This window comes from Tachyglossus aculeatus (genome assembly GCF_015852505.1).
Source record: "Tachyglossus aculeatus isolate mTacAcu1 chromosome 12 unlocalized genomic scaffold, mTacAcu1.pri SUPER_6_unloc_1, whole genome shotgun sequence".
Classification (NCBI taxonomy): domain Eukaryota; kingdom Metazoa; phylum Chordata; class Mammalia; order Monotremata; family Tachyglossidae; genus Tachyglossus; species Tachyglossus aculeatus.
The window spans coordinates 2,326,393-2,348,618 of NW_024044828.1; the positions used below are offsets into that span (position 1 = coordinate 2,326,393).

At 52.2% G+C, this 22,226-nt stretch overlaps 1 protein-coding gene and 1 non-coding gene across 2 annotated transcripts in view; one reads left to right on the forward strand and one right to left on the reverse strand.

Moving 5' to 3' along the window:
* Nucleotides 1-1,090: 1,090 nt before the first annotated feature.
* Nucleotides 1,091-22,226, reverse strand: part of CDHR3 (cadherin related family member 3) — a 38,352-nt gene continuing 17,216 nt past the window's right edge. The window contains exons 10-18 of the mRNA XM_038740901.1: nucleotides 20,270-20,368; nucleotides 17,972-18,198; nucleotides 15,490-15,661; nucleotides 12,741-13,000; nucleotides 8,678-8,859; nucleotides 6,912-6,925; nucleotides 6,034-6,065; nucleotides 1,836-1,884; nucleotides 1,091-1,619 (exon numbers count right to left, since the gene is read on the reverse strand). Coding sequence (XP_038596829.1) covers nucleotides 1,267-1,619; nucleotides 1,836-1,884; nucleotides 6,034-6,065; nucleotides 6,912-6,925; nucleotides 8,678-8,859; nucleotides 12,741-13,000; nucleotides 15,490-15,661; nucleotides 17,972-18,198; nucleotides 20,270-20,368 — 1,388 coding nt within the window. The 3' untranslated portion in view covers nucleotides 1,091-1,266. The remainder of the gene's footprint in view (nucleotides 1,620-1,835; nucleotides 1,885-6,033; nucleotides 6,066-6,911; nucleotides 6,926-8,677; nucleotides 8,860-12,740; nucleotides 13,001-15,489; nucleotides 15,662-17,971; nucleotides 18,199-20,269; nucleotides 20,369-22,226) is intronic.
* Nucleotides 7,151-7,288, forward strand: LOC119921177. Its single transcript, XR_005448483.1, has one exon. It is a non-coding gene; the product is annotated as a small nucleolar RNA SNORA7 (small nucleolar RNA).

The window sequence follows — 22,226 nt, forward strand, 5'->3', positions numbered from 1 at the left end:
TTCCCAGCACAGAGGCAGAAATAGCCGCTCCGCGGACCACCGAGTCAGCCCAGGGTGGTGAAAACGGCAGCTGTCCGGTGATGAGGCCAGCGCTCACACACACAAGTTAACCAAAGTTAGTGATTATCGCAGGCCTGCAACGAACAAGATTTGGTGGTGTAGGGAAACAGCGTGGCCTACCAAAAAGACCCCGGGCCTGGGGGTCAGAGGACCTGGATTCTAATCCCAGCTCTGCCACCTGTCTGCTGTGTGACCTTGGCCAAGTTACTTAAATGCTCTGTGCCTCGGTTTCTCCAGCTGTAAAATGGAGAGTCAATCCTGTTCTTCCTACTCAGACTGAGCCCCGTGTGAGACAGGGACTGTGTCCAACCTGATTGTCCTGCATCTGCCTCAGCGCTTAGAACAGTGCTTGACACAAAGTAAGCGTTCAGCAAGTACCATAATTATTATTTTATCAAGGCCAGGTGGCCAAAATAGGCACTGGCTAATCCCCTGTCTGGACAGTTCTACCCTCTGACCGAAGACTCACGGGGACAGATTTGGCAATCAAATAATCATGATCGACATGAGCATCGTCAATACTATTTATTGAGCTCCTGGGTGCTGAGTCCCGCACTGAGTTCTTGGGAGAGGGGACCCTGCCCGCAAGGAGCTTACAAACAAAGCAAGACACAAAATCACGACCCCTCGAGGACTTTCACCATCGAAGGGGCTGGACAGGCAGATCAGTCAACATGATGAATAGTGAGAGCGGGAGGGAAAACAAGGATCTGGCGGGAAGTCAGGCCAAGAGATCTGGTTGAAAACAGCTGAATTAAAAAATCTCCTTTCTCCCTTGACCTGCCTTGGCTTCCTCCGGGAAACAGAAGCACGGTGTGAGTCGGCAGAGGAAATGGCCTGCCACGGGCCGACACCAGTGAGGGGAGGAGAATTGCGATGTGGCTCTGGGTAGGCTCGGCACGGCAGCACTGATGTCCGACCGACTCCTTCTCGTGGAACAGGTCCCCTCGTCTGGCTGCGGGGCCTGGGGCACTTGTTGGACAGAGGGTTGGCGGTGGGGGGGATGAGGTTAGGGAAGGGGTGGGTGGGAATGGGCTGGGCCGCAGCGGGGTTGCTCGTTGGATTCCTCCGCGGGAATTTCCGTGGCTTATCCCAGTTTGGGGACCAGAGGGGTCACCGGCCTTCTCCCACGTGGTGGCGTGAGGGCGAGGCCCTCTGCAGTCTAACTGGGCTTGGGGGTGATGGAGAGGGAGTAGATGGACCCCGTTACTTCCCAGACAATTTTGGGGGTGTATGGGGATGTATTTTGGGGGAAGCCCGGGCGGACAGGCTGGGAGACGGCCTCCGGCCCGCTGGCCTATCTACGGGTCTGGGGAGATTGGGGCCTCTCCGGCCCGACACTGACTGGGGTCCCCCGTCGTGGGGTGTGGGCCCTGGACCAGAGCTGGGGGTCCCAGCTCCGGCCCGGTTGCTGCTCGTCCCCCCGGGCATCGCTAGCCCCACCGCCTGAGCCGCTTCGGCCCGGGCCGGTTCCGTCCGGGCTGGTTCCGCCTGGGCCGCCGCCTCTTTCCAGCGCCGGGCACCGGACTTGGAGTTGAATTCGTAGGTTTTCCCCGTGACTAGAAAGACACAAATCACACGGCCCATCCGAGAACCCATCCTGACCCCTGCCTTTTGACCCCAGGCTCAGGGTGGCCAGTCTGTAGCCCAGAGACGCGGAGATCCCGAGAGACACTCCCCCCTCCCACCCCACCCCCCTCTCGGCCACCCCCCAGTGACCCGCAGCCGCCCGGCCTGGCACGCTGCCCCCCAAAGCGAGGCGTCTGTTTGATCACCTGGGTCTACAGCCTCCCCGTCAAAGATGGTGTTGATCTTGGTGATTTCCTAGGGGAACACAGAACGGCAGTGGGGAAAGTGGAATGTTTTTCTCAGCACCCAAGAGGTGGGTGGGGGAGAGGGGAAGTTTCTGACACAAGGATCCGGAGGAGAGGGCCTTAATCACTCACGAGGTCCCGAGGAGGCAGCAGGTCCCAATGTGTTCAAACTTGCCCTGTCTGCCACACTGTCTCCAGCCGAGACTCACCCTCTCCCACCGCCTCTTCCCGCACTGCCATCACCCAGCCCGTGGCCCAGTCTCTGGCCTAACTCTTGGCTTATTCGCCGGCGTAGATTCTGGCCTAACTCCTGGATTAGTCCCCAGCCTAGCCCCTAGCCTAGCCCTGAGTAACGGGGCGGAGGAGTGATCTTGCCCCCACTGCCTCTCTCCACACCCTGGATGTCCTACATAGCCCCTCTCCTCCCTCTCTGGGTAGCTGCCCACCCCTACCTGCTGGGAAGAGGGCTGGGCCAGTGGGGCGGCAGGCTGGTATTTCCCCCAGGCCTTCCCCGAATTGGCCCCGATCATAGAGCAATGCCCTGCTGCCCGCCCGTGCCCGTCCCGGCCCCGTCCATCCCCCGGGCCTGGGCAGTGCCAGAGCTGAGCTAGAGTCACGGTGATTTCGGCTGCAGCTGTGCCGGTCGTTTTCAGTGCCCCGGTGGCCCCACGACCCTTGGGCTCCCCTCTTGGGCCAGTGGGAAGTCCGGTACAGTTGGGACTCTCAGCAGCAGAAGGTGCGCTTCCCGATGCGTTGGTACTGGAACGCTTTACCCGTGCTGGCTGTCCGGCCGGAGCCAAGGACAGGGCCGCCTTCCTCTCACCTCGGTCCAGAGGGAAATCAAGGCTGGGTCCTGCCCAGTGCAGCTCTCTGGAGACGGCCAGCCGGTGGGCTGGGCCGGGCCGGGGGGTGCTCCAGGACGGGACCCTGGGACTGATTGGGGAAGGGGAAGCCCAGCAACTGGGCCTCTGGGAGCGGGTGGCCAGCTGTGGATCGGGAAGCTGAGAGGTGTTTCCCAGCTTGTCCCCGGGGCCCGGGAACCCCCACCGGCCTCAATATTCCCAAGCCTCCAGCTTGGCTTAGAGCTGATCAGAGAAGCAGTGTAGCCTAGTGGAAAGAGCACGGGCCCGGGAATCAGAGGACCTGGGTTCAATCCCGGCTCTGCCACTTGCCTATGTGACCTTGACTCTATTTCTCTGCGCCTCAGTTTCCTCATATTCATTCAATCGTATTAAGCACTTAGTGTGCAGAGCACTGTACTAAGTACTTGGGAAGTACAAGTTGGCAACGTATAGAGACGGTCCCTGCCCAACAACGGGCTCACAGTCTAGGACTCATGTGCAAAGTGGACGCCCAATACCCGTCCTCCCTCTTACTTAGACTGTGAGCATCATGTGAGACAGGGCCGGTGTCCCGTCTGATTGACTTGTGTCTTCCCCAGCGCTTAGAGTAGTGCTTGGCACACAGTAAGTGCTGAACAGATACTATAAAAAAGGACTTCAAGGAGGGAAGCCTGTGAGAGGAGAGCATCAGGAAGGAGAGTGGCAGGGAGCAGGTTTTTCCCAGGCTTCCCATGCAGGGGCTGTGCTGAGAGGGAGGAAGAGAATAATAATAATAATGGTATTTGTTAAGCGCTTACTGTGTACCAGGCACTATTCATTCATTCATTCAATCTATTTATTGAGCGCTTACTGTGTGCCAGGCACTATTCATTCATTCAATCTATTTATTGAGCGCTTACTGTGTGCCAGGCACTATTCATTCATTCATTCAATCTATTTATTGAGCGCTTACTGTGTGCACGGCACTTAACTAAGTGCTTGGGAGAGTATATTAAGTGCTGCGGTAGATGCACGATGATTGCGTTGGTCACAGTCCCTGTCCCATCTAAGACTCCCAATCTCAATCCCCATTTTACAGATGAGGGACCTGAGGCCCAGAGAAGTGAAGTGACTTGCCCAAGGTCACACAGCAGACAAGTGGCGGGGCCGGGATTAGAACCCATGTCCTCCTGAGTCCCAGGTCCGTTTTCTATCCACTAGGCCACGCCGCTCCTGGGGAGAGGCTGGCCAGTGCCCTGTTGGCAGGGCCAGGCTGTGCCAACTGCCTGCTGGGCTTTCTGGAGTTCATCAGGATCTTCCCTCCTGGGCCTCTCTCCCATTCCCTAGGATGAAGCCCATTCCGGCCCTTTCCAAGGCAGCCCTGGGGAGTTGGGCCCGGCCGTGTTAAAATCGATGCTGCGGCTCGCGGTGTCCTTGTCATCACCCCCCTCTGGCTAGCAGCACTGGGGTCCCGGGTCTTGCAAGGTGGGCAGAGGGTCAACGGCTCCCGGGAGGTCCCGGGCTGTCATCGCTCCCAGGCTTAGGCCGGGAGCTGCCGCTTCCAGGGATGCTTACTCCCCGGGACCATCTTCCTGCCCCTCAGACTGCCCCAGATGCCTAGAGAGCTGCAGGGAAGGCCAAGGACGCCCATTTGCTGATAATGATAAGGATGGTATTTGTCAAAAACTATTTTCCAAGCACTGTTCTAAGCCCTATAATAATAATGGCATTTATTAAGCGCTTACTATGTGCAAAGCACTGTTCTAAGCGCTGCAGAGGTTACAAGATGATCAGGTTGTCCCACGGGGGGGGGGGGCTCACGGTCTTCATCCCCATTTTACAGATGAGGTAGCTGAGGGCCAGAGAAGTGACTTGCCCAAAGTCAGCTAATTGGCGGAGCCGGGATTTGAACCCACAACCTCTGACTCCAAAGCCCGGGCTCTTTCCCATTGAGCCACGCTGCTGCTTCTCCCTAAGCTAACCAGGTCGGACCCAATCCCTGTCACACGCGGGGTTCACAGTTTTGATCCCCATTTTACAGAAGAGGCCCAGAGAAGTGAATGATTTTCCCAAAGTCACCCAGCAGACAAGTGGCGGAGCTGGGATTAGAACCCAGGTCCTTCCGACTCTCAGGGTCATGCTCTCTCCAGTCGGCCTCACTGCTTCCCCACGGTGTTTGAGCAGATAACTGGGATTTCTACATCCTATATTGGGAAATAGGTCGGGTGGGCTGGGAGATGGGGGTTTTTGCTTCGCCCACATTCTGTTTCTGTAATCTGAAGTTACTAGAGAACACAGGTCCCTCGGGTTTAACTTGCTTTGGCAGCAGAGGGTCAGGTGCTGATGAGCATGTGGCAAATGCTAGATAAGAGGGAGGGAAGCAGCGTGGCTTAGTGGCACAGGCTTGGGAGTCAGAGGTCATGGGTTCTAATTCCGGCTCTACCACTTAGCAACTGTGTGACTTTGGTCGAGTCACTTAACTTCTCAGTGCCTCAGTTACCTCGTCTGTAAAATGGGGATTAAGACCGTGAGCCCCACATGGGGCAACCTGATTACCATGTATCTACCCCAGTGCTTGGCACATAGTAATTATTATTATTATTATTCTCTGGGCCTCAGTTACTCCCATCTGTCAAATGGGGATTAAGACTGTGAGCCCCATGTGGGACAGGGACTTTGTCCAGCACGATAAACTTGTATCTACCCCAGCGCTTAAAACAGTACCTGGTGCATAGTAAGCGCTTAAAAAATACCATTAAAAATTAAGAGAAGGGGGGAGTACGGAGGATGGAAGTGTGAGGATGAAGGAGAAAGGATCGAGCAGGGAAGAGGGAGCAAGAAGCAGGTCGGAGGGGAAGGTTCCAGGGGGCAAGGAGGAGGGAAAATGAAGGAGGGAAGGTGGAAGTGTAAGGAGGGAGAGGGAGCAGGGAGGATGGACAGGAAGAAGGGAGGACCCAGGGATCTAATTCCACGTGGGACGATGTGGCCCAGCTCCCGGCCCTGCCAGGAGACTGAACCAGCTGGGCACTGGTGTCCCAGCCCCACTTAACCTTGGCTCTGGGAGAACGCAAGGGAGAGCGAGGACTTGGTCCGTCGATCAATGACCGAACAACCAGCCAACCGTGGTGCGGCCACGGGGCACACCAACTCGCTACCTGCTCCACAAACCCTCTCCAAACCCCCTGAATGGAATCGAGTGGCTCCCGCTTGGAGTGAATATGATTCTGCCACCGTAGAGGGGCATAATCCCCTCTTCCCGCCCCCAGGAAGGTCCAGGTAAGCGGCGGGCAGAACTGGGTATGGGGGCCAGGGGGGGAGGGAAGCCCACTGCCACTCACCAGCACCACTTCTTTCTTGGCCTTCTTCTTTCCTGGAGACAAGGGGAAACCCGTCCCGTTTCATGGGCAGCCTGGCCCAAGCTCCCACGGCCAAGGTCCCCGGTTTTTTAACTCAGGCTTACAGATGAGCACAGACACGTTTTCAGCAACGCCAACTCCCCGAGGGCACGGGGGATAAGACCATAAAATCATGCCTTGTGACTACCGACCCCTCCCGCCCTTTGCAGGGTGTTGGCGGCTCTCTCTCCCTCTTCGGTGCCTTATTAAAGGCCCATCTCCTCCAGGAGGCCTTCCCTAACTAGGCCGTCCTTCCCTCATCTCCCACTCCTTTCTGCATCACCCTGACTTGCTCCCTTTATTCTTCCCTCCCCTCCCAGCCCCACAGCATTTATGTCCATACCTGTAATTTATTTCTATAAGTGTCTGTCTTCCCCACTAGACTGTAAGCTCATTATGTGACTGTTATATTGTACTCTTCCAAGTGCTTAATACGGAGGGGTCATCCCAGCTGGGCCAGGCCAGTCCCATCCTGGGCTTCCTGCCCTGCCGCAGGGGCTCCGAGACCCCAAATTCTGGTTTCGAGCCAAAAGTCCGACCCACTGGTCCCCACTAGGACCCCGCCCTTGGGTGTGGGCTGCCCACAGTCTCATCCGTCTCCCTCTGAGCCAAAGTCCAGGCTCAGCCAGGCCTGGTGGCTTAGGACCTAGACACAAGAGTCTTTGCTCCTGCTCCTGCAGGATACTAGGGACAGAGCCGGGAGACCCCCAGGTCCCCCCTCACCCGCCCAGCCCCCAGCTCCTGCACTCCAGACCGGTGGGCACTGGGTAGGCCACACTCCCAGGCCAGGCCTGCCAAGCGTTCATCCCCGCTCTACGTACCGGCCTTCTTCACCCTGAAACAGACAGAGAGATGAAAGCGAGAGGTTAGTGAGTGAACGATACCGTAATCTGCGGCCACTTCAGGCTCCGAGGGTGGGGCTCAACTGTAAAATGGGGATTCGATACCTGTCCTCCCCCTTACTTGGGCTGTGAGCCACATGTGGGACAGGGACTGTGTCTGACCCTCTTTATTTGGAGCTGTCCCGGCGCTTAGACCAGTGTTTGACACTGCGCTTAACCCCCTCTCAGGGTCACACCTGGAGAGTTCCCAGTACTCTACCAGTCTTGATTATGGGAGGGAGAGTCAGGCAGAGGCCTGTCCATTCCATTCCTAGCTCGATCAATGGCTAGTGAGCGGAAGGCCATCTGCTACAAGTCAAAACTCACCCGGGCTGGGCAGCAGCGGCACAGGAGAGAGCCGAGGGCAGAGACTCAAGTTTACTACGCGGAAGGAGGCCATGGTAAACCACTTCCACATTTTTACCAAGAAAGCTCTATGGGAACACTACCAGAGTGATCACAAATGGAGGTGGGGCGTTCTGGGAGAGATGTGTCCATGGCGTCGCTATGGGTCGGAGACGACTCGACGGCATAAGACAAAGCGCTTAACAAATACCATTTAGAAACAAACAAAAAAATTTCCCCTCGAATAAGGGCCCTGCTTCTGCTTCCTCCGTTCATCTCCTGCTCTGTGCTCTGTCTCAGGAGGGAAGTTCCGGGTGGATCACCCCCGGCAGGAGGGGCAGTTAGTGGCTTCTTAGTCAATCAATCAATCAATCGTATTTACTGAGCGCTTACTTTGTGCAGAGCACTGTACTCAGCGCTTGGGAAGTACAAGTTGGCAACATATAGAGACAGTCCCTACCCAACAGTGGGCTCACAGTCTAAAAGGGGGAGACAGAGAACAAAACCAAGCGTACTAACAAAATAAAATAAATAGAATAGATATGTACAAGTAAAATAAATAAATAAGTAGAGTAATCAGCGGATGGTTTCTGTGGCCTGGCCCCCAAGACCAGCTTTTCAGAGAGCCAAGCCAGGTCTCTGATTAACAGATCCTCCTTGTCTCCCTTTCCCCCTGCCCATGGAAATCCATGCCAGCTGACCCGATCCCAGGTGGGGTATCCCAGAGGATGGCGAGAGGGTGGGCAGCGTTGGGGGTTCCGGTGGCCCTGGCTAGTGAATCCCCGGGGTTGGAAAGTCCTGGAGCCCCAGACGTCCTACCAATCCTGTGCCCCCTTTGCCACCGGAGAGCTGCCCAACAGGAACGCCGCCACTGCAGGGCTGAGCGTTGCCACGGGCTGCGTGGGGCAGTGCCATAGTGCCCCCGATCTGACCCCAGCTCCGTGCCCAAGCCCGGCACTAGCCGCCCTGGGCCCTGCCCATGGGCATCAGACACTGGCTGCCAATCTGCCCCTGGGACCCGTCACTGGAGGCTCCAAGGGCTGCCCGGGGTTGGGGGGTGCTGGATGCCCCCATGCCCCCTCTTCCCTCTGGCAGCCCAAGACTGCTGGATCCTGGCCCGATGGGAAGGCAGCGCTCGCTCACCCCGGCCTGGGGGCAGCCTCTCCGAGGGCTGGGCTACTGCTGCTGCATTCAGTGCCCCCAGCTGCACTCAGGTTGGCAGGGGTCCGAGGCCCGGCGCCCACCGCAGCCAGTCTCTGGCTCCCCTAGGTGCTCCCCAAGTGTTCCCAGGAGCAGGGCCTTCCCCAGGGTTGGATTCCTGGGTCCCCAGCAGACTCCCCCCAAGACCCCCAGTCACTCACGGGGGTTCCTTATCTGCCTTGGGTAGGCAGGGCCAGTGGCCGCGGACGAATCTGGCCAGGTGGAAGAGCAGATGGCCCAGGAGTCCGAGGAGCAGCAGGGAACCCAGGGCGATGACGAACGGCACGTACCACGCAGACGAGGAATACGAGTTTTCCCTTCGGATCAGGTAGGTGACCCTGGGCTTGAAGAAAAGATTGTTTTATAAAGCAGAAGAGACCTGAACAAATCCTAGGGGGAGGGTGAGCGCCCAAGGCACGGAGAGCACAAGCTGGGGTGGAGTAGGAGAAGAGAGTGGATAGGTAAGAGGGAGACAGCTGACTGTAAGACTATATGCTCCTTGAGGCCAGGGATCACTCATACTATTGTAAGATACTCTCCCAAGCACTTAGTACAGTGCTCTGCACACAGTAAGCGCTTAATAGACACCCTTGGTTGGTTGATTGATTGACTGAGTAGCTGCAAGGCAATGGTCAGGAATGCCTGCTTGATGCAAAGAGAAATGGGTAGCCATTGAAGATTTCTGAGGAGGGGAGAGATGTGTGCAGAGTCAGAGCAGGCAGAGGACCTGGGTTCTAACCCCAGCTCCACCACTTGTCTGCTGTGTGACCTTGGGCAAGTCACTTCTCTTCTCTGGGCCTCAGTTCCCTCATCTGCAAAATGGGGATTCAATACCTGTTCTCCCTCTGTGAGTCTCATGTGGGACCAGATTATCTTGAATCTACCCCGGGACTTAGTACAGTGCTTTGCACATAGTAAGTACTTAACAAATACCACGATCATCATCATCATTAGTAGTAGTAGTAGTAATATTACTAGTGCAACATTTTAGAAAGATATCCTGGATGGCAGAGTGATATTTGGGCTGGAGAGGGGAGAGGAAGGAGGCAGGGAGGTCAGTGGGTTATGACAGGAACCTTTCTAGATGGAGAAGAAGGGGCAGATTTAGGAAATGTCACAGGGGAAAATATGCGGCATTTAGCCATAACCTCTTTGTGGGAGTTGAAAGTGAGCAAAGAGTGCAGTTTGCTATCATGGTTGCAGATTTTGGAGACAGGGAGAATGGTGGTGTCATCCCCACCTCCCTTCTTCCTCCTCCTCCTCTTTCTCCCCAACTTTTTCTTTCCCTCTTCCTTTCCTCTTCCTTCTTCCTCTTCCCTCTCCCTTTTCCTTTCTCCCTCATTTTTTCTTCCTCCCTGAACTTTTCCTTTCCCTCTTCCTCCTCCTCCCTCCTGAGCCCGCTGTTGGGTAGGGACTGTCTCTACATGTCGCCATCTTGTACTTCCCAAGCACTTAGTACAGTGCTCTGCACACAGTAAGTGCTCAATAAATGCGATTGAATGAATGAATCCACCCGGGTTGGCAGATTTAGGTGGAGGGCTAGGTAGGTTAGGGAGAGAAGGTGAAGAGTTGAGTTTTAGACACTTTGAGCTAGAGATGTAAGGGAGAAATTCAGGTGGTGATGTCTTAGAGCCAGAAGTAAAAGCAAGGTGGCAGAGGAGGTGAGAAGTTGGGGCTAGTGAGATAGATTTGGGAGACATCCGCAGAGAGGTGAAACCATGTGAGCGGATAAGCTCTCAGAGGAACGGAATATAAAATAAAAAGAGCAGGAGGCTCAAAGCAGAACCTTAAGGGATTTTTTTTTAGTGGTAACTAAATAATAATAATAATGATGGCATTTATTAAGCACTTACTATGCAAAGCACTGTTCTAAGCTCTGGGGAGGTTACACGGTGATCAGGTTGTCCCATGGGGGGCTCACAGTCTTCATCCCCATTTGACAGATGAGGTCACTTAGGTACAGAGAAGTTAAGTGACTTGCCCAAAGTCACACAGCTGACATTTGGCGGAGCTGGGATTTGAACCCATAATAATAATAATGATGGTATTTATTGAGCGCTTACTACGTGTAAAGCACTGTTCTAAGCGCTGGGGAGGTTACAAGGTGATCAGGTTGTTCCAAGTGGGGCTCACAGTCTTAATCCCCATTTCACAGATGAGGTAACTGAGGCACAGAGAAGTTAAGTGACTTGCCCAAAGTCACACATGGATTTGAACCCATGACCTCTGACTCCAATGCCCGGGCTCTTTCCACTGAGCCATGCAGCCTCTCAACTGTAAAGTAACTATATGTGTTAAGCACATACTAAGCACTGAGGTAGATACCAGTTAATCAGATCCCACATGGGGCTCGCAGTCTAAGTAATAATTATTATTATTATTATGGTATTTGAGAAGCATACACTATGTACCAGGCATTGTACTAAGCGCTGAGGTGGATACAAGCAAATCAGGTTGTTGGACACAGTCCCTGTCCCACATGGGGCTCTCAGTCTCAATCCCCATTTTACAGATGAGGGAACTGAGGCCCAGAGAAGTGAAGTATCTTGCCCAGGGTCACACAGCAGACAGTGGCAGAACTCAGGTCCTCTGATTCCCAGGCTCATACTCTTTCCACTATATTTATTTATATTAATGTGTGTCTCCATCCCCTAGACTGTAAGCTCATTATACACAGGGAATGTGTCTGTATATTGTTGTACCCTCCCAGGCACCTAGTACAGTGCTCTGCACACAGTAAGCACTCAATAAATATGATTGAATGAATAATAATGATAATAATTACGGTATATGTTAAGCGCTTGTACCAAGCACCGTTCTAAGCACTGGGGTAGATGCAAGGTAATCAGGTTGTCCCACATGGGGCTCACAGTCTTAATCCCCATTTTACGGATGAGGTCACTGAGGCCCAGAGAAGTGAAGTGGCTTGCCCAAGATCACACAGCAGACAAGTGGCGGAGCCGGGAACGAACTAGGTCACGTTTGCTTCCCTATTCACAGTTAGAAGGGGAGAAGTGGGAACACCAACTTGCAAAAGGAGCAGAGAAGGAATGGCCCAAGAGGTTAGGAAGAGACTGTGAGCCCACTGTTGGGTAGGGACTGTCTCTGTATGTTGCAAACCTGTACTTCCCAAGCGCTTAGTACAGTGCTCTGCACACAGTAAGCGCTCAATAAATACGATTGATGATGATGATGATGATGATGGGGAGAACCAGCAGCCAAACCAAGGGAAGATAACATTTTCAGGGTGATAAAGCTGTCTGGGAGACCAAAGAACACTAGGATTCATTCAATCGTATTTATTGAGCGCTTACCGTGTGCAGAGCACTGTACTAAGCGCTTAGGATAGAGTAGAGCCCATTAGATTGAGAATCAGCGTCGCCTAGTTCAATTCATTTCAATTCAGTTGAATTTATTAAGTACTTAGTGTGTGCAGAGCTCTGTACTAAGCGCTTGGGAACGTTCAAAACAACCACAAAGAGTTTAATCCCTACCCACAGTCTAGATGTGGGGGGAGACAGACATCAGTGCAAATAAATGCCCACTGTTGGGTAGGGACTGTCTATATGTTGCCAACTTGTACTTCCCAAGCGCTTAGTACAGTGCTCTGCACACAGTAAGCGCTCAATAAGTACAATTGATGATAACTAAAAGTACAGGTATATACTTAAGTGGTGTGGAGTGGGGAGACGGGGGAAGTCAGAAGGACCTGCGCTCCAATCCCGGCTCTGCCACTTGTCTGCTCTGTAGCCTTGGGAGAGTCACTTCGCTTCCCTGGACCTCGGTTCCCTCATCTGTAAAATGGGGATGAAGACTGTGAGCCCCATGTGGGACAAGGATTGTGTCCAACCTGATTAGCTTGTCTCTACCCCAGAGCTTGGAAAGGTGCTTGACGCATCTCCTTCTTCTTCTCCTTGCATCTACCCCAGCGCTTAGAACGGTGCTTGGTACAAGCGCTTAACATATTCGCGTCGTTTACGACTCAAAGCAACTTAAGGGACGTTGTATCTGTAGAATTTTCTTGGTAAAAAATAAGGAAGTGGTTTACCATTGCCGCCTTCTGCTTGATACGTATTAAGTGCTTGACAAATTCCATCATTATCATTACTGTTGTTGTTATAATGCAGGAAGTTACAGTTCCCAGTAGCCAATACTTCCTGTCCCTTCTGGCTCTCCCCGCCCCACACCAGAACAAGTCTCGGTTTGGGGGTCCCAGGGCTTTACCGTGGAGGTGGTGGTGAACCTCGGGGTAGGGGCCGGGATGACCCGGATACTCAGCGTCACCGTCCCCGTCTCCACCGGGGTCACCGCCTTCTTCCCGCCGGTCAGCAGGTTGTCGTCCGTGATGCGGACCAGCAGCCGATAGGCCCGGGGCTCCCCCGGCCCGCCCGGCTCCAGCCAGGGGTCGAAGGGAGAGGCCAGCAGTAGGCTCGTGACGTTGGAACCGGCGTCGGGGGAGAAAGCGAAGCGATTGTTGACGTTGCCTGGCCGAGCCCCGGCGGGGGGAGAAGGGAGAACAACGAGAGACGCATTTCTCGTGAAGGAGCGGTGCTTCTGGGGGCCTGCCGGAGCCACCCCCGTTGCCCGCCTACTCACTGTCCTCGATCTCATCCGTCTCACCGCCGTCCCCTTGCCCGTGTCCCGCGTCTGGCCTGGCGCTCCCTCAATCGATCAGTCAATCCGTCACATCTACCGAGCATTTACTATGTCCAGAGTACTGCTCTGAGCCCTCGGGAGAGTACAGGGCAACAGAATTAGAATTAGAGAATTCTAATTAGAGAATTAGAATCCTCTAATCAGAATTAGAGAAGTAGCGTGGCTCGGTGGAAAGAGCATGGGCTTTGGACTCAGAGGTCATGGGTTCAAATCCCGGCTCCGCCAACTGTCAGCCGGGTGACTTTGGGCAAGTCACTTCACTTCTCTGTGCCTCAGTTACCTCATCTGTAAAATGGAGATTTAAACCGTGAGCCCCCCGTGGGACAATCCGATTGCCCTGTTACCTCCGCAGCGCTTAGAACAGTGCTTTGCACATAGTAAGCGCTTAACAAATACCATTATTATTATTAATTAGCAGACACGTTCCCTGCCCATAACAAGCTTGCAGTCTAGCTTACAGTCGCCCTCTTCGTATCAGATAGACGATCACTCTCCCCACCTTCAAAGGCTCATTCAAATCGCATCTCCTCCAAGAGGCCTCCCCCGACTAAGCCTTCATTTCCTCTTCCCCCTTTCCTTTCCACATCATCCTCCCACTCTGATTTGTACCCTTTATTCCCCCCTACCTCCTCCCCTATGGACAGCATTTAAGGACGTATCTGTAATTTATTAGTTTTTATTATTGTCTGTATCCCCTTCTAGACTGTGAATTCCTTTTGGCCGAGATCACGTCTACCAACTCTGTTGTATTGTACTCTCCCAAGCGCTTAGTACAGTGCTACATAAGTGCTCAGTAAGTACCACTGATTGATTGATTGCCAAGTGCGTGGTCCCAGCCACTCAGGTGGAGAGACTTGAGAAAAAAGAAGGCCAGAAAACCTTGGAAGGATTACAGTCAAATAACCCCAGGTCCTTAGCTTATAGCCACCTTCACAGTAATAATAATAATAATAATGGTATTTGTTAAGTTCTTACTATGTGCCAAGCACTGTACTAAGCACTTGGGTGGATACAGGCAAAACAGATTGGACACAGTCCCTGTCCCACGTGGGGCTCAGTTTCAATCTCCATTTTACAGATGAGGTGACTGAGGCCCAGAGAAGTGAAGTGACTTGACCAAGTCAGATACCACCAAATACCACCATCCTTAGGGAAGCAGTGTGGCCTAATGGATAGAGCACGGGCCTAAGAGTCAGAAGGCCATGGGTTCTAATCCCAGCTCTGCCACTTGTCTCTGTGGGAACTTGGACGAGTCACTTCACTTCAAACGGACGCACTACCCTCTGCCCAAGGGTCAGCGGGGGCAGCGGGTTTACCAGGATGGGCACGGTAGTCGTTGGATTAATGGAACGGATGGGGTCTGAGGGCATCTAGCTCAGGAAAGCAATAATAATAATAATAATAATAATAATAAGCGCTTACTAAGTGTCAGTCACTGTTGTAAGCGCTGGGCTAGATATAAGCTAATTGGGCTGGACACAGTCCCTGTCCCACACGGGGCTCACAGTCTTAATCCCCTTTCTACAGATGAGGTAACAAGGCACAGAGGAGTAAAGTGAGTTGCCCAAGGTCACACAGCAGACAAGTGGTGGAGCTGGGATTAGATCCCAGGTCCTACTGACTCCCGTTCCCCGGGCTCTATCCACTAGGCCATGATGTTTCAGAAACCGAATGGTGGGAGCTGGGACAAGCCTAGATCGGTCGATCAATCAGTTAATCGTACTTATTGAGCAGTGAGAATACAATGGAACAGAGTTTAAAACAGTGCTTTGCACATAGTAAGCACTTAACAATCAATCAATCGTGTTTATTGAGCGTTTACTGTGTGCAGAGCACTGTACTAAGCGCTTGGGAAGTACAAGTCGGCAACACACAGAGACAGTCCCTACCTTTGTAAAAAAAAACACAGAGTTGATAGACACATTCCCTGCCCACAAGGGCCGTGCAGTCTAAAGGGGGAGTCAGACATTAATATAAATAAATAAATTACAGGTATGGATATAAGGGCTGAGGGAGGGGGGAATAAAGGGAGGAAATCCAAGTGCAAGGGCGATGCAGAAGGGAGAGGGAGAAGATAGCGCTACTCCCCACTTTTTGGCCAGCCAAGCGTTATTTTCAGTTTTCCAAACCAAGCACCATTTGGACCGCCTTCCACTGTCCCCAGAGTCAGAGCTGGGATGGATCTCGGCATCCTCCACACCAGCTCCCGTCCTCAGGCAGGGAGATGACCAGGAAGGGTGGACCTCCCAGGCCTGGGGCAGAGGAGGATGAGGGCAGGGAGATTTCCCTTTCCCGCAAGACCCCGGCCGGGCGGTACCTGAACCGATGGTGTAGCGGAGAGCCCCGGGACTGGAATCCCGATCAGTGCAGGTGAGTCTGAAATTCTGGATGGGCGTGCCGACGGCCGTTTGCGCCGGGATCGTCAGCAAGGAGAAGTTTGGCTCACAGACGGGCTTCTCGTCATTCTCTTCGAGCACCTGCACGGTCACCTGCCCAGGGAGGGGAAGACGGCCGGTCAGACCCCGCCAGTCCGGTCCTTCCGAGAAGCCCTTCCCAGCCCGCGGCACGGAGCCGGGATAGATCGGAGTGCTCCTTTCCCCGGGAATTCAGGGCCGCGTCTTCCGGGGAAGCACCGTTGGAGAGGTGGAGAAGAAAACGTCAAGGGTCTTAGAAGGATCAAGGAGGTTTCAACGGATTTCCGGAGAGAGGCTTCCATGGAGGGAAAGGTAGGAAAGGAGAGGGAGATGAAACAGCATGGCTAAGTGGAAAGAGCCCGGGCCTAAGAGTCAGAGGACCTGTGTTCATTCAATTGTATTTATTGAGCGCTTACTGTGTGCAAAGCACTGTACTAAGCACTTGGGAGAGCACACTACTGTAGTAAACAGACCTGTCCCTTGCCCACAACTTGTCTGCTCTCTGACCGTGGCATTATCTTGTATCTACCCCGGCATTTAGTACAGTGCCTGGCACATAGTAGGCACCTAACAAATACCGCCGTTATGACAAATATGACAAATATATGTTATGACAAAGTATAACAAATACCCCAAAGCACCTGTATATATGTATATATGTTTGTACATATTTATTACTCTTTATTTTTTTATTTTACTTGTACATATCTATTCTATTTATTTTATTTTGTTAGTATGTTTGGTTTTGTTCTCTGTCTCCCCCTTTCAGACTGTGAGCCCACTGTTGGGTAGGGACTGCCTCTATATGTTGCCAACTTGTACTTCCCAAACGCTTAGTACAGTGCTCCGCACACAGTAAGCGCTCAATAAATACGATTGATGATGATGATGATGATTATTCTCTGTGCCTCAGTTTCCTCATGTGTAAAATGGGGATTGAAATTCTACTCTCTCATACCTAGAGTGTGAGGTCCAGTGCAGGACAGGGACTGTGTCCACTGTGATAACCTTGTACCTAACCCAGGGCTTAGAACAGTGCTCGGCACGTGGTAAGCGCTGAACAAATACAGTAATGATAATAAGAATAATGATGATGATGATGATGATGATTATGTCAATGATTTATCCTAAACCATGAGGGTGGACATCCAGGACATCCTGGTGCCCCTGTTGAGAACAGAGTCCTGAGCCCAGTGAAAACAGTGCTTGGCACATAGTAAGCGCTTAACAAATACCATCATTATTATTCCCTCAGGGTAAGTGCTTCTCACAGTGTCCTTTTTTCTCTTAATGGTACTTGTTAAGTGTTTACTATATGTCAGACAATCTTCTAAACACTGGAGTAGGTACAAGGTAATTAGGTTGTACACAACCCTGTTCCCCTTGGGGCTCAAAGTCTAACTAGGTGGGAGAACTGGTATTGAATCCCCATTTAAAGTTGAGGAAACTGAGGTCTAAAGAAGTTAATAATAATAATAATAATAATGGCATTTTATTAAGCGCTTACTATGTTGAAAGCACTGTTCTAAGCGCTGGGGACGATACAAGGGAATCAGGTTGTCCCACAGGGGGCTCACAGTCTTCATCCCCATTTTACAGTTGAGGTAACTGAGGCCCAAAGAAGTTAAGTGACTTGCCCAAATTCACACAGCTGACAATGGCTGGAGCCGGGATTTGAACCCATGACCTCAGACTCCAAAGCCCGGGCTCTTCCCACTGAGCCACGCTGCTTCCCCAATTAAGTGGCTTGTCCACGGTAATAATAATAATAATTGTGGTATTTAAGTGCTTACCCAATCCCTGTCCCACGTGGGGCTCCCAGTCTCACTCCCCATTGTACAGATGAGGTAACTGAGGCACAGAGAAGTGAAGCGACTTGCCCAAAGTCACACAGCAGGCAAGTGGGAGAGCCGGGATTAGAACCCAGGGCCGTGCTGCGTTTCCTTTGTCCAACCTAATCACGCCCAGCAGCGTCGTCTAGTGGATAGAGCACAAGCCTGGGAGTCAGAAGGGTCTGGATTCTAATCCCGATTCTGCCACGTGCCTGCTGTGTGACCCTGGGCAAGTCACCTCGCTTCTCTGGACCTCAGTTCCCTCATCTGTAAAGATGGTTAATTTATTGAGCGTTTACTGTGTGCAGAGCACTGTACTTACTCATCTGTAAAGACGATGAAGATGGTGAGCCTCATGTGGAACAGGGACCGTGTCCAACCCGATTTGCTTGTATCCACTCCAGTGCTTAGTACAGAGCCTGGCGCATAGGAAGCGCTTAACAAATACCCATAATTATTATTGTTAGCCACAAACCTACCTGTAACCTCAGCCTGACCCCAACCCTAACTTTAGGGGGAAGGGCGGGTGGGAAGACCCCCCCTTTCCCCTCACCGTGGCTGTACTGGAGCCTTCCGTGCTGGCGGCCTGCACGGCGAGGACGTGCTGGGAGCTGGATTCGTAGTCCAGGCGCGTCAGCAGCTGCAGCACGCCCGTCCGGGGCTGGATCCAGAACCGGGGGTCCTTCTGGAGGGCGGCGTCCCCATTCAGGAGGGAGTACGTGACCTCCGTCCTTGGGCGGTCCCTGTCCGCCGCGCATACCTGTCCGACGGGCCAGCCGGCTGGAAGGGACCGGGCGTCTCAGCCCGGCCCGGTCCAGCCGGACCCGGGGTGGGCGGCGGAAAGGAGCGGGCCGAGGCCCGGTCCCTTTCCTGCACTCAGATAACGATAATAATAATAATTGTGGCATTTGTTAAGTTCATTCGATCGTATTTGTTGAGCGCTTACTGTGTGCGGAGCGCTGTACTAAGCGCTTGGGAAGTCCAAGTTGGCCACATATAGAGACGGTCCCTACCCAGGCTGTGAGCCCACTGTTGGGTAGGGACTGTCTCTATATGTTGCCAGTTTGTACTTCCCAAGCGCTTAGTACAGTGCTCCGCACACAGTAAGCGCTCAATAAATACGATTGATGATGATGATGATAGAATCAATCAATCATATTTATTGAGCGCTTACTATGTGCAGAGCACTGTACTGATGATAGAACATCCCCCCATCTTACCTCCTCCCCTTCCCCACAGCACCTGTATATATGTATATGTGTTTGTACATATTTATTACTCTATTTATTTTACTTGTACATGTCTATTCTATTTATTTTATTTTGTTAGTGTGTTTGGTTTTGTTCTCCGTCTCCCCCTTTTAGACTGTGAGCCCGCTGTTGGGTAGGGACCGTCTCTATATGTTGCCGACTTGTAGTTCCCAAGCGCTTCGTACAGTGCTCTGCACACAGTAAGCGCTCAGTAAATACGATTGATTGATCGATTGATAGAAGGGGGAGACAGAGAACAAAACAAAACATATTAACAGAATAAAATAAATAGAATAAATATGTGCAAATAAAATAGAGTAATAAATACATACAAACATATATATACATATATACAGGTGCTGTGGGGAGGGGAAGGAGGTAAGGTGGGGGGGATGGAGAGGGGGAGAGGAAGGAGGGGGCTCAGTCTGGGAAGGCCTCCTGGAGGAGGTGAGCTCTCAGTAGGGCCTTGAAGGGACAGAGCACTGGGCAGAAATGGCATAACGTCAATCAATCAATCAATCAATCAATCGTATTTATTGAGCGCTTACTATGTGCAGAGCACTGTACTAAGCGCTTGGGAAGTACAAATTGGCATCACATAGAGACAGTCCCTGCCCAACAGTGGGCTCACAGTCTAAAAGTCAACACAGTCAACACCCGCCGTGGGCCTTTGCGATGCTTTGTTTTAATTAAACAGTCGGATTCCCCTGGGCCGCACCAGTTATAATAACAATAATAATAATAATGGCATTTATTAAGTGCTTACTATGTCAGCTGCTAGGCGCTGGCCGAGGCGGGACGCCGCAGGGCCGGGGCCCGGAGCCCGGGGATGTGCCAGGCACTGTACTAAGCTCTGGGGTGGCTACAAGCCCGGTGTGGCGTGGCAGCGAGGCGGAGGGGGTGGGAGAAGAGGAAAGGAGGGCTTAGTCAGGGAAGGCTTCTCGGAGGAGATGGGCCTTCGATAAGTGAGGCATGGCTTAGAGGATGGAGCACCAGCTTGGGAATCAGAAGGACCTCGCTTCTAATCCCAGCTCTGCCACTGTATGACCCTGGGCAAGTCACTTCACTTCTCTGGGTCTGTAAAACATGGGGATTAAGAGTGGGAGTCCAGTGGGGGACAGGATGAACTTGTGTCTGCCCCGGCGCTTAGAACAGTGCTCGGCCCATAGTAAGCGCCTAACGAACACCGTAATTATTATCATTATCATTAGTAATAAGGCTTTGAGTACTACCAAAGAAGCAGCGTGGCTCAGCGGGAAGAGCCCGGGCTTGGGAGTCAGAGGTCGTGGGTTCTAATCCTGGCTCCGCCACTTGTCAGCTGTGTGACTGCGGGCAAGTCACTTCACTTCTCTGAGCCTCAGTTGCCTCATCTGGAAAATGGGGGTGAAGGCCGTGAGCCCCACGTGGGACAACCTGATCACCTTGTACCTCCCCCGTGCTTAGAAGAGTGCTTGGCACATAGTAAGCGCTTAACAAATGCCAACATTATTATTATTATTATTATTATTATTATTTCCATCTTGAAGGGCACAGCCTGTAGCCGAGGGGAGGGCGGAGTTCAAGGCTGCCTTGCCCCAGCATTCTGCTCCTGCTCCGCTTACCTGGCTTCACTTCGGAAATTTGAAAGACGTAAGTGGAGGGGTCAAAGGCCAGGGGAAACTCGTTCACGGGGCTGGCTTGGACGTATACGCTGATGACACCTGTAGGGGTTAGAGAAAGAAAGCGGTAGCCCCTTACTCTGCTCTGGATCCCTTTCTCTAACATCTACGCTGTAAGCCCATCGTGGGCAGGGAATATGTCTGTTTATTGTTATAGGTTAATCTCCCAAGTGCCTAGCACAGTGCTCTGCAAACAGTAAGCGCTCGATCCGTACCGCTCAATGAACAATAATAATGGTATTTGTTTAGTGCTTACTTGGGCCAAACACTGCACTAAGCGCTGGGGTGGATACAAGCAAATGGAGTTGGACACAGTCCCTGTCCCACGTGGGGCTCACAGTCTCCAGATGAGGTAACTGAGGCACAGAGAAGTGAAGTGACTTGCCCACGGTCACGCAGCAGACAAGGGGTGGAGCCGGGATTAGAACCCAACTTAGAACAATGCTTAGCACGTAGTAAGCGTTCAATAAATGCCATTATTATTATTATTATGACCTGACGCCCAGGCCTGTGTTGTATCCGCTAGGCCATGTGGGTTTGCTTCCCTGCGGAGGGAGGAGGGCCAAGCAGTCGGACGTGTTGAGTGAGTGCCTACTGTGTCTATTCATTCAATCCTATTTATTGAGCGCTTCCTGTGTGCAGAGCATCATCATCATCATCAATCGTATTTATTGAGCGCTTACTATGTGCAGAGCACTGAACTAAGCGCTTGGGAAGTACAAATTGGCAACATATAGAGACAGTCCCTACCCAACAGTGGGCTCACAGTCTAAAAGGGGGAGACAGAGAACAAAACCAAACATACTAACAAAATAAAATAAAATAAATAGAATAGTGCAGAGCACTGCACTAAGCCCTTGGGAATGGACGATATAGCAATAAAGAGAGACAATCCCTGCCCGCCGCGAGTGACCTCTGTACTGTTTCAGAGTACAGTAAATCAATCATTCAGTCAACCAATCAATCAGTGGCATTTATTGATGCCACCGATCAATAAACCGAGAAGCAGCGTGGAAAGCGCATGGGCCTCGGAGCCAGAGGGTCTGGTTTTTAATCTTGGCTCTGTCACTTACCTGCTGGGTGACTTCGGGCAAGTCACTTAACTTCTCTGTGCCTGAGCGCCTTCACCCGCTAAATGGGGATCCAATCCCTGTTTTCCCTTCTACTTAGGCTGCCAGCCGTACATGGGACCCGATTCACTCGTATCTACCCCAGCGTTTAGTACAGTGCTTGCCACATAGTAAGTGCTTAACCGATATTATTATTATGGCTGTTATTATTAAGGACTTACTGTGTGCCAAGCACAAGGAGCTTAGACCAATCAATCAACCGATCAATGGTATAGTTACTGGGCGCTTACTGTGTGCTGAGCACTGTACAAGGAGCACAGAGTCGAGTGGGGAGGCCGATATGAAAGAATTTACAGATGTGGGGAAAAAGTGAATGGAAAGATGGCTAGGTGACGGGGATACTTGCTTTTGTGGTGGGGAGGAGCCGTGTTCTGTATCAGGATGGTCAGAGGGTAGAGATTCCCGGCCTCCGGATCATCCGGGTCCTCGTAATCAAGGCTGCCGCTCAGCTAGATTGCAATAAGCCCTTCATCATCATCATCAATCGTATTTATTGAGCGCTTACTATGTGCAGAGCACTGTACTAAGCGCCTGGGAAGTACACATTGGCAACAGTTGGTTAACCTGAGACTCAAGGAAGAGTTTGTTTTTTTGGTATCTATTAAGGGCTTACTGTGTGCTAGGCCCTGGGCGAAGCACTGAGAAGCATTCATTCATTCAGTCGTATTTATTGAGCGCTTACTGTGTGCAGAGCACTGCACTAAGCACTTGGGAAGTACAAGTTGACAACATATAGAGACGGTCCCTACCCAACCGTGAGCTCACAGTCT